Below are 14,241 nucleotides of genomic sequence, written 5' to 3' on the forward strand. Positions count from 1 at the left end.
CAGATAAGATCTCTCCAGGCATGGAAGGCAGCGGATCCTGGGATCCTGTCCCACAGGGCGCAGTGTGTGAGCTGGCAACCCGCCAGAAGCCCTTGTACTGACCACGCTCCTGTCCCTCAAGGAGGAAGAGGGGCCAGAGAAGTTGCCGGGGCAGGGTGTGAGGGAGGGTGTCTGGTCTCTTGGTCCTTTTGTTTCCAGACTGCACTGCTGCCCCCACCTGTCCCCTCAGTGCCTTCCAGACCTGGGCGGGCGGGGCAGATCGTCACTGGCAGTGAAGTAAGAGAGGTGTGCAGGGCAGCAGGAAGAGGCCCTCTCCCATGGTCACGCCCCCCCAAGTAGTGCTTGGGTGTGGACTCCCCAAAACACCAAAACACGGACTGAAGAGACTGTATAGGGGTTAAGGAACTTGCCTGGCATGAGGCAGACCCTGGTGTGACTCCCAACCCTGTCTATGGTCCCCCTGAGCGTGCCTGGGGTCATCTCTGCCCCCTCCCCCTGGACTCACAGGGACCTCACTGTTTCTTTGTTTTGGGGGGCATACCCAGTGGTGCTCAGGGGCTTTTCTTTTCTTTCTTTTTTTTTTTTTTTTGGCTTTTTGGGTCACACCCGGCAATGCACAGGGGTTACTCCTGGCTCTGCGCTCAGGAATTACTCCTGGCGGTGCTCAGGGGACCATATGGGATGCTGGGAATCGAACCTGGGTTGGCCGCGTGCAAGACAAACGCCCTCCCCGCTGTGCTATCGCTCCAGCTCCGCTCAGGGTCTTTTCTTGGCTCTGTGCTCAGGAGTGAGGCCTGGCTGTGCCAGCGATTCAAAATGGGGTCAGCTGTGTACCAAGGCAAGCGCCTTCCTCCTGTGCTATCTGTCTGGCTCAGCCTTGCCTGGGTCACGCCTGCAGGCGAATGGACAAACCATGTGACCCTGCGAGATGGTTTTGGTTGCTGCTGTTGTTTGTTTTGGAGGCGATATCCAGTGATGCTCAGGGGTTACTCCTGACTCTGCACTTAGGGATCATTCCTGGCAGTGCTTGGGGGAACCATATAGGGTGGTGGGGATCGAACATGGATTGGCCGTGTGCAAAACAAACTCCCTCCCCGCTGTCGTATCACTCCAGGCCCCCTGAAGACGGTGGGACAGAAAGAACCGAGAGGGCTGGGCAGATGGTCCTAGAAGCTGAGTGGCAGGCTTTGCACCGGAGGCCTGGATTCAGGCCAAGGCACCCCCATACTCCCCCAGCACCAACAGGAGTCACCTCTGAGCACGACTAGGTGTGGTTCCCAAACAACAACCAAAGCCGAAAGAAAGGACCCAGAGGAAACAAATGCGTTCCAGGGGAAAGAAGCTAATCTGAAAAGGCCAAGGTAAATTAGGACTCTGATTCTAGAATATTCACCCCCACCTCAACACCACTGTGAACTCAGCTGTCTTGAGAGTAACCAATCAGGGCCGGAAGAGAGAGAGTATAGCAGGTAGGGCATCTGCTCTGCACGTGAGCGACCTTGGTTCGAAACTTGGCACCCCATATTGACCCCCGAGCTCCATCAGGAGTGAACCCTGAGCACTGAGTCAGGAGGGAATCCTGAAGACTGCCAGGTGTGGATCCCCAAACAAACAAACAAAAAAATAAGATCAGAACTCAGTGGAGAGGAGACCAGACACTCGTGCTGGTGCTGAGGAAGCCGCGTGGGTCGGTTACTCTGGAGCGCCATGCTAGAAGGAAGCACTTGGCACACGGGGAGGCCACACAGACTCATGTGGGCAGCTACCCCAGTCTTCTTGGGCACAGACAAATCCTGGGGGAGGGGGGTCCTCTCTGCCAATGCACTTGACCCCTGAATACCTGTGTGACCCCAATCATCACTACCAGCAACTGAGGAATCTTCCAGCAGAGCCGTGCTGAATTCCCCAGAGTCCATGAACCTCTCATGAAAATGACTGATTCAAGCCACTGAGTTTTGGGACATTTGTTATTGAGGGAGGGAATTTGGACAGTCACACTCTGGTCTGGAGAGACAGGACATCGGGCAGGGCAATTAATTGCCTTGCATGCATGCAGCTGACCCTGGTTTGGTATCTGGCACCTCGTATGGTCTCCCAAGCACCACCAGGAGTGATCTCTGAGCACAGAGCCAGGAGTAAGCCCTGAGCACTGCCAGGTGTGCCCCATCACCGCCGAAAAAAGAATAGAAGACGCCCTCAGATGGCCTCTTTGTGTCAGTTCTCTGACTCAGCCTTCTGTCTGCCTTCCGGTTTCTCCATGGCCCCATTGGGGAGGGAAGCGGCTGCCCCGGTGAGGTCATCCCATTACCTCTGGTTTGCTGGTCTGGGATTACAAATTTAAGGCACTTGACCTTAATCCGTTGTAATTCCGCAAGAGGCCTGGGAAGGTGTGGTCCCTTGTCGCATCCAGAGCCTCCCTCTAGCTCCTTTCTAGATTTGAGGTTTCCTGAACCCTGTGTCCATCCAAACCGCAAATGACGAGGCAGGAGCGAGGGCACTAGCCTTGCATGTGGATGACCCCAATTCAATCCCCACCATTGCAAAAGGTCCCCTGTGCGTGCCAGGAGTGATCCCAGAGCAGAGAGCCACAAGTAAGCCTTGAACACCTCCTGATGTGGCCCCTAAACCCAAATACCAAACCCAAATTTAAACACCAATGAGGGCCAAAAGGAGGCCTGTGGTTAAGTGACCAAAGGGGGAACTTCCGCCCTCAAGGGTCCAGTCATTCTGTTTTGTTTCAGTGGTTCTGGGAATGGGTCCCAGGGTCTCTCACACACGCAAGACAAACGTTCTATCGCTGAGCCTGACGCCATGCCCCAGCCCTCTCTTTTTTTGTTGCTGTTTTGGGCCACACTCAGCAGTGCTCAGGGCTTACTCCTGGCTTAGGGTTTAGTCATGAAGGTATTCAGGGGAACATATGGGATGCCGGGGATCGAACCCAGGTCGGCTGCATGCAAGGCAAGTGCGTTCCCCAAGGTACTATTGCTTTGGCCCTCCCACCTTTAAATTTTTTCAGGGGGCTACACCCAGAAGTGCTCAGGGCTTACTCCTGGCTGTGCACTCAAGAATCATGCCTGGCGGGACAGGGGGATGCCGGAGATCAAACCCACGTCAGCCATGTGCAAGCTGTGCTCTTGCTCCGGCCCCTCCCACATTCTTTTTTTGTTTGTTTTTGGGCCACACCTGGTGATGTTCAGGGGTTACTCCTGGCTCTGCACTTGGGAATCCCTCCTGGCAATGCTCAGGGGATGCTGGAGATCAAATCCGGGTCAGTCATGTGCAAAGCAAGAGCCCTCCCGCTGTACTATCACCTGGCCTCCCACCCCCACATTGTTTTTAATTTTACTTTTTTTTAATTGAATCACTGTGAGATAGACCCTTACAAAACTGTTCATGATTAGGTTTCAGTCATACAGTGTTCCAATACCCATCCCTCCACCAGTGTACGTTTCTCAGCACCAGTGTCCCCAGGTTCCCTCCCATCACCCCCCCAGGCTACCCCTATGGTGGTTACTCTTCTTCTGTCTCTCCTCTTAGGATTGCACCTCCACATTCTTAATGAGGGTGAAACTCTCTGAAGCACCCGTCTCAATGGAGTAAACTGTTTTTCTCTAACTCCTTGCTCCAAGGTCCTGCTGTTAAAATCCAACACTCCAGGGGCCAGAGCAATAGTACCACAGGTAGGGAGGGCTCTTGCCTTGTACGCGGCCAACCAGGGTTCAATTCCCAGCATCCCAAAGGGCTCCCCAACCACCATCCAGGAGTAATTCCTGAGTGCAGAACCAGGAGCAAGTCCTGAGCCTCATTGTGTGTGGCCCAAAAAGCCAAAAAAAGAGAAAAAAAAGAAAAAGAAAAAAGAAAAATCCCTGGCACTCCATATGGTCCCCCCAAGTCCCACCAGAAGTGATCCCTGAATGCAGAGATAGGACTAAGCAAGGCAAATGCCCTGCCCACTCTCACTCCAGTCCCAAGAATCTTTCTGTGGTTTAATCCAAGGTCCTGGAGCGATAGCACGGTGGTAGGGCGTTTGCCTTGCACGCAGCCAACATGGCCGACCCGAGTTCGATTCCTGCGCCCCTCTCGGAGAGCCCGGCAAGCTACCGAGAGTATCTTGCCCGCACGGCAGAGCCTGGCAAGCCACCCGTGATGTATTCGATATGCCAAACACAGTAACAACAAAGTCTCCAATGGAGACGTTACTGGGCCCGCTCGAGTAAATCGACGATCAACGGGAGGGCCTTTACCTTTACTTTTTAATCCAAGGTCCAATTTTTGTCAGCTTCCTGCTGACAGGCGCCACATTTCTCCTCCGCCCTCAGAACTCCAGGGCACCCTCCCCTCCCGATGCAGAAACCATTTAGGGTTCTGTCAAACTCAGGGTCTTTTTTGCTTTTTGGGTCACACCCAGCGATGCACAGGGGTTACTCCTGGTTCATGAACTCAGGAATTACTCCTGGCCGTGCTCAGGGGACCATATGGGATGCTGGGAATCGAACCTGGGTCGGGCAGCGTGCAAGGCAAACACCTTACCTGCTGTGCTATCACTCCAGCCCCAAACTCAGGGTCTTTGTCCTGTTCCCTAGGCCTGGGACTCTCACTCGCTTTTTTTTTTACTTATTTACATTACTTTTGTCTAGGGGTCACAGCCAGGAATGCTCAGGATCACCCTAACAGGAATTTGGGGACCATATGGGGTGCTGGGAAACAATCCTGGGTTGGGCTCATACAAGGCAAGTACCCCATCCCTGTACCATCACTCCAGTCCCTCCTATTTATACTTTTAAAGTGGGACTCAAACTTGCTCACCGCCCCTTCCGCGCAGATGAAATCCAAGGCCTGGATAGTTTGGGCGAACATTCTGAGTTTTATTTGTTTACTCATTATTCATTTATTTGTTTGTTTTGGGAGTCACGCCCAGCAGTGCTCAGCAGCTACTCCTGGCTCTGTGCTCAGGGATCACTCCTGGTCAGGCAGGAGACACCGTGTGAGAGGCTGAACATGGGTTGGCCACTAGGCAGGGCCCTACCTGCTGTACAGTCACTTGGCCCACCCCTTTCTTCCTCTCCCGCTAATGGTTCTACCCTAGAGCACTCTTCCCAACCATCATGGGGGAAGCAGGGGGGCCCAGGATCCCAGCCAGGGCATTAAGTATGGGAATGGAACAGAGGGGATAGAGTTGGTGACAGAGAAGGGAGCAGGTAGGAGGAGCAGACTGGGCTGACCCCATGCCAGGAGCTGGGCAGATCCGGATTCTTCAAGCATTCAGGGGCCAACACCATCTGTGCAAAGAGGTGGTAGGAATCATGCAGGCCAGGTCGGCTGTCCATCATGGGCTGCAGGGGACAGGGTCTGACCCATGACACTCTCTGCATGGAGAGCTGGCAGGAGACCCACCTCACACCAGGAGCTTGGAGCATGACAAAGGCACGCCTGGGTCTGGAGATGCCACCCTGGGCCTAGCAGGGTGAGGGGGATACGGGGAGCCCTGGATCAGGCAGGTTAGAGGCTGGGTAAAGCTGGAAGACACAAAACCAATCCTTGGGGTCCCAGGAAAGAAGGCCCGGCAGCGGGACCAGGCCACTGGGATGGCAGAGGGAGGCCAAGGCAGGCAGGGGCCACGAAGGCTCGGGTTCCCAGTCAGTCCCCACATGGAGCTGGGCACAGAGCAGGAACGAAGGGTGTAAAGAAGATGCACTGAGGTCCTGCTTAGTTTGTGGGAAATTGAACTGCATAAACCAAATTCCAGGCAGCAGAGAATGACACCTCTCCCTCGCTCCCCCTCCCCCCCAACAGACATATAACCAGGAGCTTCGCCTAGGTGACAGGCTCCAAACCCCACAGCAAGGTCAGGCTAAGGGGAGGAACTGGACATTGGACATAAGGGGCTGAGCCACAGGGGGTGAACTCAACTCCCCCATCTCCAAACCCCAATAAACTGCACAGAGAATTAATCAAGGCGCTGGGTGCGCCCTGAGGACGGCCGCAAGGGTTTCATAGGGTCCAGAGCCAGGTCCCAGGGGCTGTAAGGCCCGTCCCCATCCCACCCCTGACCCCGAGAGCAGTCCAACGGAGCTGGGGGTCCCGGCTAGGCCCGCGGCCCCGGCTCCTGCTCGGGCTCGGTCCCGGGCACGCCGCGGATGTCCGGCAGCAGGCGGCAGCCGGCCACGATGTCCAGGCGCTCGGCCAGGGCGCAGAGGTCTCCGCGCGCCAGACGCACGCTGTGCGCCGCCGCCAAGCCCGCGGCCTGCGCGGCCGCCAGGCGCGCGGTCAGGGCGGCCACGTCGCGGCCGGCGCGGCGGTACACGCCGCTCACTGCGGCCGCCACGTCGTGGTCCAGCCGCGCCTGACTTTCGGCGAGCCGCAGCTGCAGCAGCGAGCGCGCGGGCGCGGCGGCGGCGGCCGGGGGCTCCTCGGCGCCCCACGCCTCCCCGGCCGGCTCCCGCTGCACCACGAGCGGCGGCAGGTCCCGCGGCGCGGCTTCGGCCTCGGGCTCCGAGTCGGTCTCCGCGGCCTCCCCCGCCACCCGCAGCCCCGTGGGGCGGCAGCGCGTGGGGCCCGACGGGCCCAGGTACAGCTCCTCCTCCGACGAGGACGCAGAGAGCTCCGAGTCCGTCTCGGCCGCCTCCCCCGGGACCACGGTCTCGGGCCTCCGCCGACGACCCCGGGATGCCATGGCGCGAGCTGGCGGGGAGAGGCAAGGCACGGCGTGAGCGGGGGCGCGGCCGCGACCCCCAGACCCCCCACGGGTGGCCGGAGGCTTCTCTGCTTTATTTTTTGGGGGGGGCAACCCCGGTACGGGGGGGTTCTCCCCGGGCTCTACTGGGCGGGGGATTCGAGGCTTGCAGGGAAGCCCCTGAACTCCGGCCCTATCTCTTGCCCCGATCCGCGACCGGGAGTGATCTGCTCCCCGACCCCGGGAGCAGTTGTGTAAATGAAGCGCGTCGTCCCTCCCCGCCAGGGGGACTACCGGACCCATTGAATGGACCCACGGGGAAGCTGAGGCCCAACTTAACTCCGAACGGAGGCCACGGCCTCTGAACTTGCATCAGACCAGGGTCACTTAGAGGGTGACAGTCCAGCGGACTCTAGGGAGGGCGGGGGAGCGCTAGCACCACGGACCATACCGGGCCACTGGAGCGCCGAGAACACGGAATCCGCCTTCCGGGCGAAGCGCCGGGTCCTGCCGGGGAACTGGAGGTGCAGCCCCAGCCAATCAGAGAGCAGCTTGTGCGGGCGTTGGTGGCCAATCCCTGCCGAGCGGGGCCGCCAACCAGGAAGCAACGCTTCCGTGCGGTCACGTGAGAAGCAGGCTGACCAATAGGGGAGCCGTTAGTAGCCGCGTCCGGGGCGAGGGTCGGTAGTGGACGAATGGGGATTTAAAATAAAAAAAAAAGCAGAAAGTCACGTGTCGCCATTGACTTGACCAATGGAAGCGCTCCGGGAACCCGGAACCCGAGCCGACTCCGAAGGGGGCCGCCCCCGGGTGGTTCCCGTTCACGCGCGCACCTCGTGCGCCCAGGGAGGGGGCGGGGCTAGCCCGAGCCACCAATGGCAGCGGGAGGAGGCGGGCCCGGACGGGCCAATGAGAGCCGGGAGCGCGCGGCCGTCGCTAGGCGCGCGCGAAGCTAGTGCATGGCGGACGGCACGTTGTTCGAGTTTCTGCACACAGAGATGGTGGCGGAGCTCTGCGCGCACGATCCTGACCCCGGCCCGGGGGTGAGCGCCGGGACCCGGAGGCTGGGGACAGGGGCTGCCGCGGGAAGGTCAGGTCGAGACCCCAGGCAACAACGCGGAAGACGGGCCGGAGGTCGGAAGGGAACCCCGGCCCCGCCCCCGCCCGGTCGGCTCCTCCTCGAAGTGGGGGTGGCCGCGGGGCGAGCCTCGCGGATGGGGGCTAGAATGGAGGGAGACGGACCACGGAGGGAGTGGAGGGGGGGCCCTTCGCTCATTGAGTGGCCCTGGGTCAGCCCTTTGTGACCTTGATGTTTGACCGCCGCCTGGGTTGAGTCGCGACCGCCCCGCCCAGTGGGTGTCAGAGCCCGTCCCGCCCCGTCTGTCAGTGCCTTGGTGTCCTCTCGTATGAGGGGCATCGTGATTGCGTCCGAGTCTTGGAATGGGACGCTGATTCATTCAACAAAAAATCAAGTTTGTACAATGAATGAACTTGGAAGAAACTTTATGTTGAGATGCAGTAGCAATACCCTCTCTAGGTTTTTTGGGGGAGAAGAGGGGTTTGAGTCACACTTGGAGAAGCACAGGGATTACTCCTGGCGGTGCCTGGGGGGACCATATGGGGTGCTGGGGATCGAACCCGGGTCAGTGATATGCAAGATTAAAAACCTACTGACTCAGGCCCCAACACCTTCCTCAGGGAACTAAACAGCCAGTACAAATGTTGTGTTTGTTTTGGACACCCCGTAGTGCTCAGGGCTTACTCCTCGCTTTGTACTCAGGGGTCACTTTGGCCGCGGGCTAGGCAAGCACCTTAATCCTGTCCTATCTCTCCTGTCCCGTCATCGGGCAGATTTGGGGGTGTGGGGGGAGGGGGCGGCACACCTGGCAGTGCTTAGGGCTTACTCCTGGCTCTGGGCTCAGGGATCGTTCCTGGTAGTCCTCAGGGGACCGCACAGGGTGCCAGGGATTGAACCTTGTTCGGCCATGTGCAAAGGAAACGCCCTCCCAGCTGTACTATGGCTTTGGCCCCTCAGCTGACAGTTTTAATTAAAACTTGGGAGGTGCTAGGCTTCTCTCTAGGCTCTGGGGATTATCATAGAAGCGGGCAAAAATCCTTGTCCTCAGGGCAGAGCGATAGTACAGCTGGTTTGGCATTTGCTTTGCACGTGGCCGACCCAAGTTTGACCCCCAGAATTCTGTATGGTCCCCTGAGCACCACCAGGAGTAATTCCTGTGTGTAGAAGCAGGAGTAACCCCTGAGCATTACCAGTGTGACCGAAAAAGGGAGAAAAAAAAGAAACCTGTCTGCCAGAAACTTGGGTTATTAGGTAGAGGTGGGAGACAGGTGGTTCTCGAGTCAAATGCAGAGTAGATTGAGAAAATATTGGGCGGAATAAAGTAGGGGAAGGGTTTGTGTTGGGGGTGAGACTTGCAGTATCTCCACATACCACCCATCTTGGCTTTCAAACCAAAAATTAGAGTCCTGGGGACCAGCATGATAGTACAGCAGGGTCAACCCAGGTTCGATCCCCAGCATCCCATATGGTCCCCTGAGCACCACCAGGAGTGATTCCTGAGTGCAGAGCCAGGAGTAAGTCCTGAACATTACCGGATGTGACCTAAACCCCCTCCCCCCCCCAAAAAAAAGATATTAGAGTCCTTGTTATGTTGTCATGTCCCTTTTGAGGGGGGGGAGTATTGGAATTTGGGCTACATCCGGTGGTGCGCTGGCACTATTCCTGGCTCTGAGGGATTGAAGTGGGACTCCATACCTGCAAGGCCAGTGCCTTCACCCCTGTGCTAGCTCTCTCTTGCACACTCAGCACTCGCCAGGTTTTGCCTCATTTGTCTGCAGGGTTCCCCAGGGCCCCTCCCTCCTCTGCCCTTGCATTCACCAGCCTCCCATTCACCTGCTCATCCTCTGTCTCCTTCAGACTGTGGTTACCTGCTTACATTCTCACAGTCCCCATCGTCCCCCCATTTCCAGGGTCTCCCTTCTACATTCACTAGAATGGGGAACACTCCCCCTCCCTAAGTCGGATAACTGCGCGGTTGGAGCTCAGGGCTTGTTCAGAGAAGTGGGTGCAGCCCCGTACCCCGGTCCGCAGAGGCTCGGGCACCTGCAGGAGAGGGGTTTCCCGCTCAAGGCTTAGCCCTGGAGGAACGGGGTCCCCCCACATCCCTCCCCACAGCACAGGCTCCCCAGATGGGGAAAGGCCCCAGGAGTCTCAGCAGTGCTTCAGAACCTCACCGACTCCCAAATCTGGGTCCCTGATGGCAAAGGCACCAGTGGCCCAGGGACAGCCCCCCAGCAGGCCCTAGCGGGGGAGGAGGCAGAAGCCAGGAGGCACAGTCCTTGTCCTCAGGCCAGAAGTCCAGGGATCCTTGGGGGACAGCGCAAAGGCACTAGGGAACCCGACCAGGAGTGGGAGTAGGGGGCAGTGTCCTGAGGGTGGAGGCGGGGGGTCACAGGAGGCTCTAGGAGAGGTGTGGCGGCTCTCAGGCCCCGCTCGGAGCCTTTCTCCTCACTCCCGGCCCCCCAGCTGCTCAGGGCCTGCTCAGGGGGACCGTGGGGTGCTCGAGAGGGAAAATGGTTCAGCACATAATCACATACAAGATGCACCCTCCAGCCTGTATTAGCTCTCAGCCCGCAGCCCCACCCCTGGGCCTTCGATTTGCCCCCAGTTTATGCTCCAGTGACTCTCCCGGGGGTTTCTGGTGGTGCGTCTCCGCAGGGTGCTGCATGGGGAGCCCCCAAGCACCCCGACTCTGGGCTGGGCTCTTGTGCAAGCACTCAGCAAATGGGTGAGGCCTGCCCGCCCCAGGATGATGAACCCCTAATCCCCAGACAGCTGCCGAGGGGCTGGGCGTGAGCACCCCAGAGGGAGGACTCCCCATGGGAGGGCACGGCAGGTGACACCCTTTTCCCGTGATCTCCCCCCATCTGTCAATGGGTTGATATCCCCCACCCAGGGCCGGGCACACCGGCCCTGCGAGGCAAGGACTGTCCCAGCCCTGTCCCACCTGTGGGGACACTGAGGCTCAAGATCATGAGGGTGTTTGTTTGGGGTCCCCTCCCCCGGTAAGCAGTGCAGCAGGGGTGCAAACCCAGGTCGAGGGACCCAGGAACCGGGGGACATTCTCAGAGTCTCCAGCCTGGGGGTCCCCTGAACCTGGGCCCCTTCCTCGCTTTGAGACCCCCTGCGGGTTGCGTGGGAGGGGCCGTCTCAGGAGGCCAATGAGGGCCCAAATGGGGCTGACGAGTAGGGTCCATGTGCCTGGGATGTGTGAGACCCCCTATTCTGTCCCGAGCACTGCTGCGGGCCCTCTCCAAACATGGCTGCATCAGACACCCCTCCCCTGAGGAAGCCAAGTCCCGGGGCAGCTGGCCATAGGCCTGTCCACCCATCCATGGTGACGGGTGGATCTGGGCCACCAGGCTCATGGCCCCCTCCCCATGCAGCTGAGTCACAGATGCTCTGAGGAAACCTCAGAACAGTGGCGGGAGGGACCTGCCGGAAGCTGTGTCATCACCCCAGCCCCGCAGACAGACGGGTGGCCCGGCCCTGAACTTTGTATCATCTGTGTCCAGACCCCCTCCCCCCACCGCGGCTTGGGTGCTGGGGTGGTCTCCTCTTGGCCCCCTCGTCCCTCCCTGGGTGTGAGTGCTACCCAGGCCCCAGCACTGCTGTCACCGGGGCACGGCTGACTCGCCACCTCAGACATGTCTGCTCAGATCCAGGCTCTGCCTGGGACCACCCGCCGCCATCCCGGCCAGCAGCCCAATCCCTTCATCTCCCGGTGGTAGGGCAGGGGGACCTGGGAGAGGAGGGTCCAGAGAGCCTGTTGGGGACACGGCAAGGTGGCAGGGTTGGGGGGGGATACTGGGTGCAGGAAGCTGTCCCTGGGCTGTGCCCCAGAGGATTGTGGGGAGATGGTGGGGGGCTCAGCCAGCTTCTGGCCTCCCTTGCACTCTGCAAGCCCCCGTTTCTCAGCCTTCCCACCTGGCATTCAGGATGCCCCGAGACGGGACTCTCACCCAGGTAAGGGCTGAGAGAATGGACGGCAGGGGGGACACTTGATGCCTTCACTGCACACAGCATCCAGGTTGGATCCCTGGCACCATGTATGGTCTCATGTTCCTGAGCGTGGACAGGTGGCATGGCCAGCCCGAGCCAGGCCAGCCCCCCAGTGGGGTCCCCTGCTGTTCCCTGGCACTCCACCCCTCCTCCAGGGCACCCTGCCTGCCTATGTCCCTCCCAGGCTCTGAGCCACAGTCCCAAGGTGCCATGATCACGGTTGAAATTTCCAGTCCCCTCAGCCAGGCCCTCACCTGGAGGGATTCTTGGCTCTGGCCAGTGTCCTGGACATCACAGAAGGCCTTAGACACGTCCCAGGAGGCTTATGGGACCACAGGGTGCTGTGAGGGGTCACACTGATAGGCGATATGGTGTCACTCTGGAGGAGTCAGGGTAAAACAGCCTGGGGGAGACTCTTGCCCCCTCTTAACTAGTTCTGGGGGCTAAGTCAGCCTGGCACCCAGGGAGGTGGGATGCCCGGGCCTTCATGATGCACTGGGGGCCCCCCTGGCGGGGTGACAAGCCCCCTGAGCTTTCTCCTCGCCTTCTAGGGAGTGAAGCTGAACCTGGCCGTGCTGGAGGGCGTGGGCTTCCGTGTGGGCCAGGCCCTGGGGGAGAGGTGAGTGGCACCCACCCACTGGGCGGGGATGGGGGGTGTCGGAGCCTGGCTTCCGGCTCTTCCCTGGGTCCCCCGCGTCTGTTGCATCTGCCCGGCTCCCCCAGGCTGTCCCGGGAGATGCTGGCCCTCAGGGAGGAGCTGGATGTGCTCAAGTTCCTGTGCAAAGACCTGTGGGTGGCGCTGTTCCAGAAGCAGATGGACAGTCTGCGCACCAACCACCAGGTGCGGCCGCGTGCCCCTTAGACGCCCACGCGTTGGGGGGAGGGGGTCCCGAGATTCTCGTGACCTTGGGCAGAAGTCGCCTGGGTGCGGAGGGACTCAGGGTGGGGGTGCACCGCTGCCCGCCAGCCCCCATAGGCCTCTCCTGCGCCCCCAGGGGACTTACATTCTACAGGACAACTGCTTCCCCCTCCTGGTGCGGATGGCCGCGGGCTCCCAATACGTGGAGGAGGCCCCCAAGGTACGGGGGTGCAGGGCTTCCTCCAGCACATGCCACCCCCCATCCCCACAGTCCCTGGTGGCTCTGCCCCCCCACCCCCATGGATGGTGACCTGTGTTGCTCCCCCGCCCCCTGCCCCCCAGTTCCTGGCCTTCCCCTGTGGCCTGCTCCGTGGCGCCCTCAGCACCCTGGGCATCGAGAGTCTGGTCAGCGCCTCCGTGGCCGCCCTGCCCGCCTGTGAGTCGGGGGGGGGGATCCCCACATCCCCATCCCGTGGGGCAGTGCCCCAGAGAACCAGCCACAGCCTGCCCAGGCCCCCTAATGTGCCACCCACCCCCCCTCCCTGGAGGGGTCAGCCCGGGAATCCACAGCTGTCCACAGGATGCCTGACCCCCCAGGCCCTCCTTGGGTCGTATTCCTGCGCTGGGGGGCAGCCTGCAGCCTCCGTTCATCTGTGGGTTTGGTCCTCCCCGGCCCCGGGGGCGGGGCTTCAGCGCAGGCCCCGCCCCACCGGCCTGCATGACCTTGATACCCCAGCTCCCCCGGGATGCAGGTCAGGTGGGCGGGGAGCCTCAGGTCTTTTGAGCTGAGAGGAAGCAGCGTGGCCCCCGGGCAGGAGGGCAGGAGGAACAGCTCGGAGGCCAGGGGTGCCGGCTGCTTCGCCTTCCAGCTCCCGGCTCAGCTCAAGTCATCCCTTCTCTTCCAGGTAAGTTCCAGGTGCTGATCCAGAAATCCTGACGGCACCCCTGCATACCTGCCAAGCCCGGCTGCTGCTGCCTTCGGGGGTGATCTATGGGCTGGGGAGTCCCCAGAGACAAGCAAGATGGGGTGGGGTGGGGGGCGCATCTGCTGGGGCGTCCCATGTGTTCCCATAAATGGGTGTCATGGGGAGGGGTGGTGGGAGGGCTGGGGGGGCGGTGTTTATAGTTTATAATAAAGACTTTGAACCCCAGTTCCGAGTGGTGGGTGACTGGGTGGGGGAAGGGAAGTGACGGGCTGCCCCCATCTGCAGGGGAGAGGAGGGAACACGTTCTGTGAGGCTCCCCCACCTCCCACCTGACCCCCTCCCCCCGGCCAGAGCCCTGGTTCTGGACACCCCTCCCACCTGCACACCTTCGGGGGTCCCCTCCCCCTGGCCCTGGCAGCTCTGCGAGCACCAACAAGTCTGGGGCCAACCTCTCCTCAGGCACGCTGTGGCGCCTGGACCCCCCCGCGGGGGGGGAAAGTGGGGGGGTAGCCGAGGTTGATAGGGGCAGGTGGGGGTTGGATGGATGGACAGATGGACAGGGAGGGCCAGCCAGACACCCTGCCCACCGACCCCTCACACTTCACGTGTGGCACTGACCCGAGTCCTCGCAGCACCGTGACCGGCTGCCGGCACCTGTCCTTACCACGCCCCACCGTCACCTTCCCCGTCTTTATTCCCAGCA

At 60.4% G+C, this 14,241-nt stretch overlaps 2 protein-coding genes across 3 annotated transcripts; one reads left to right on the forward strand and one right to left on the reverse strand.

Moving 5' to 3' along the window:
* Positions 1-4,843: 4,843 nt before the first annotated feature.
* BLOC1S3 (biogenesis of lysosomal organelles complex 1 subunit 3) lies at positions 4,844-7,230 on the reverse strand. The gene is made up of 2 exons (XM_056135522.1): positions 7,125-7,230; positions 4,844-6,681 (listed from the first exon to the last, which is right to left on the reverse strand). The coding sequence occupies exon 2, from the start codon at positions 6,671-6,673 to the stop codon at positions 6,086-6,088; it is 588 nt and encodes a 195-aa protein (XP_055991497.1). The 5' UTR covers positions 6,674-6,681; positions 7,125-7,230; the 3' UTR covers positions 4,844-6,085.
* Positions 7,231-7,576: 346 nt separating this feature from the next.
* Positions 7,577-13,601, forward strand: TRAPPC6A (trafficking protein particle complex subunit 6A). Of its 2 annotated transcripts, XM_056135523.1 has the most exons (6): positions 7,577-7,716; positions 12,305-12,372; positions 12,477-12,594; positions 12,749-12,832; positions 12,955-13,048; positions 13,518-13,601. In XM_056135523.1, the coding sequence occupies exons 1-6, from the start codon at positions 7,633-7,635 to the stop codon at positions 13,547-13,549; spliced, it is 480 nt and encodes a 159-aa protein (XP_055991498.1). In that variant the 5' UTR covers positions 7,577-7,632; the 3' UTR covers positions 13,550-13,601. The 2 variants fall into 2 exon arrangements, with proteins under 2 accessions (XP_055991498.1, XP_055991499.1); XM_056135524.1 differs by lacking the exon at positions 12,749-12,832.
* The last annotated feature ends 640 nt before the right edge of the window (positions 13,602-14,241 follow it).

The sequence above is a fragment of the Sorex fumeus genome, unplaced genomic scaffold, assembly GCF_029834395.1.
Source record: "Sorex fumeus unplaced genomic scaffold, SorFum_2.1 ptg000122l, whole genome shotgun sequence".
NCBI lineage: Eukaryota > Metazoa > Chordata > Mammalia > Eulipotyphla > Soricidae > Sorex > Sorex fumeus.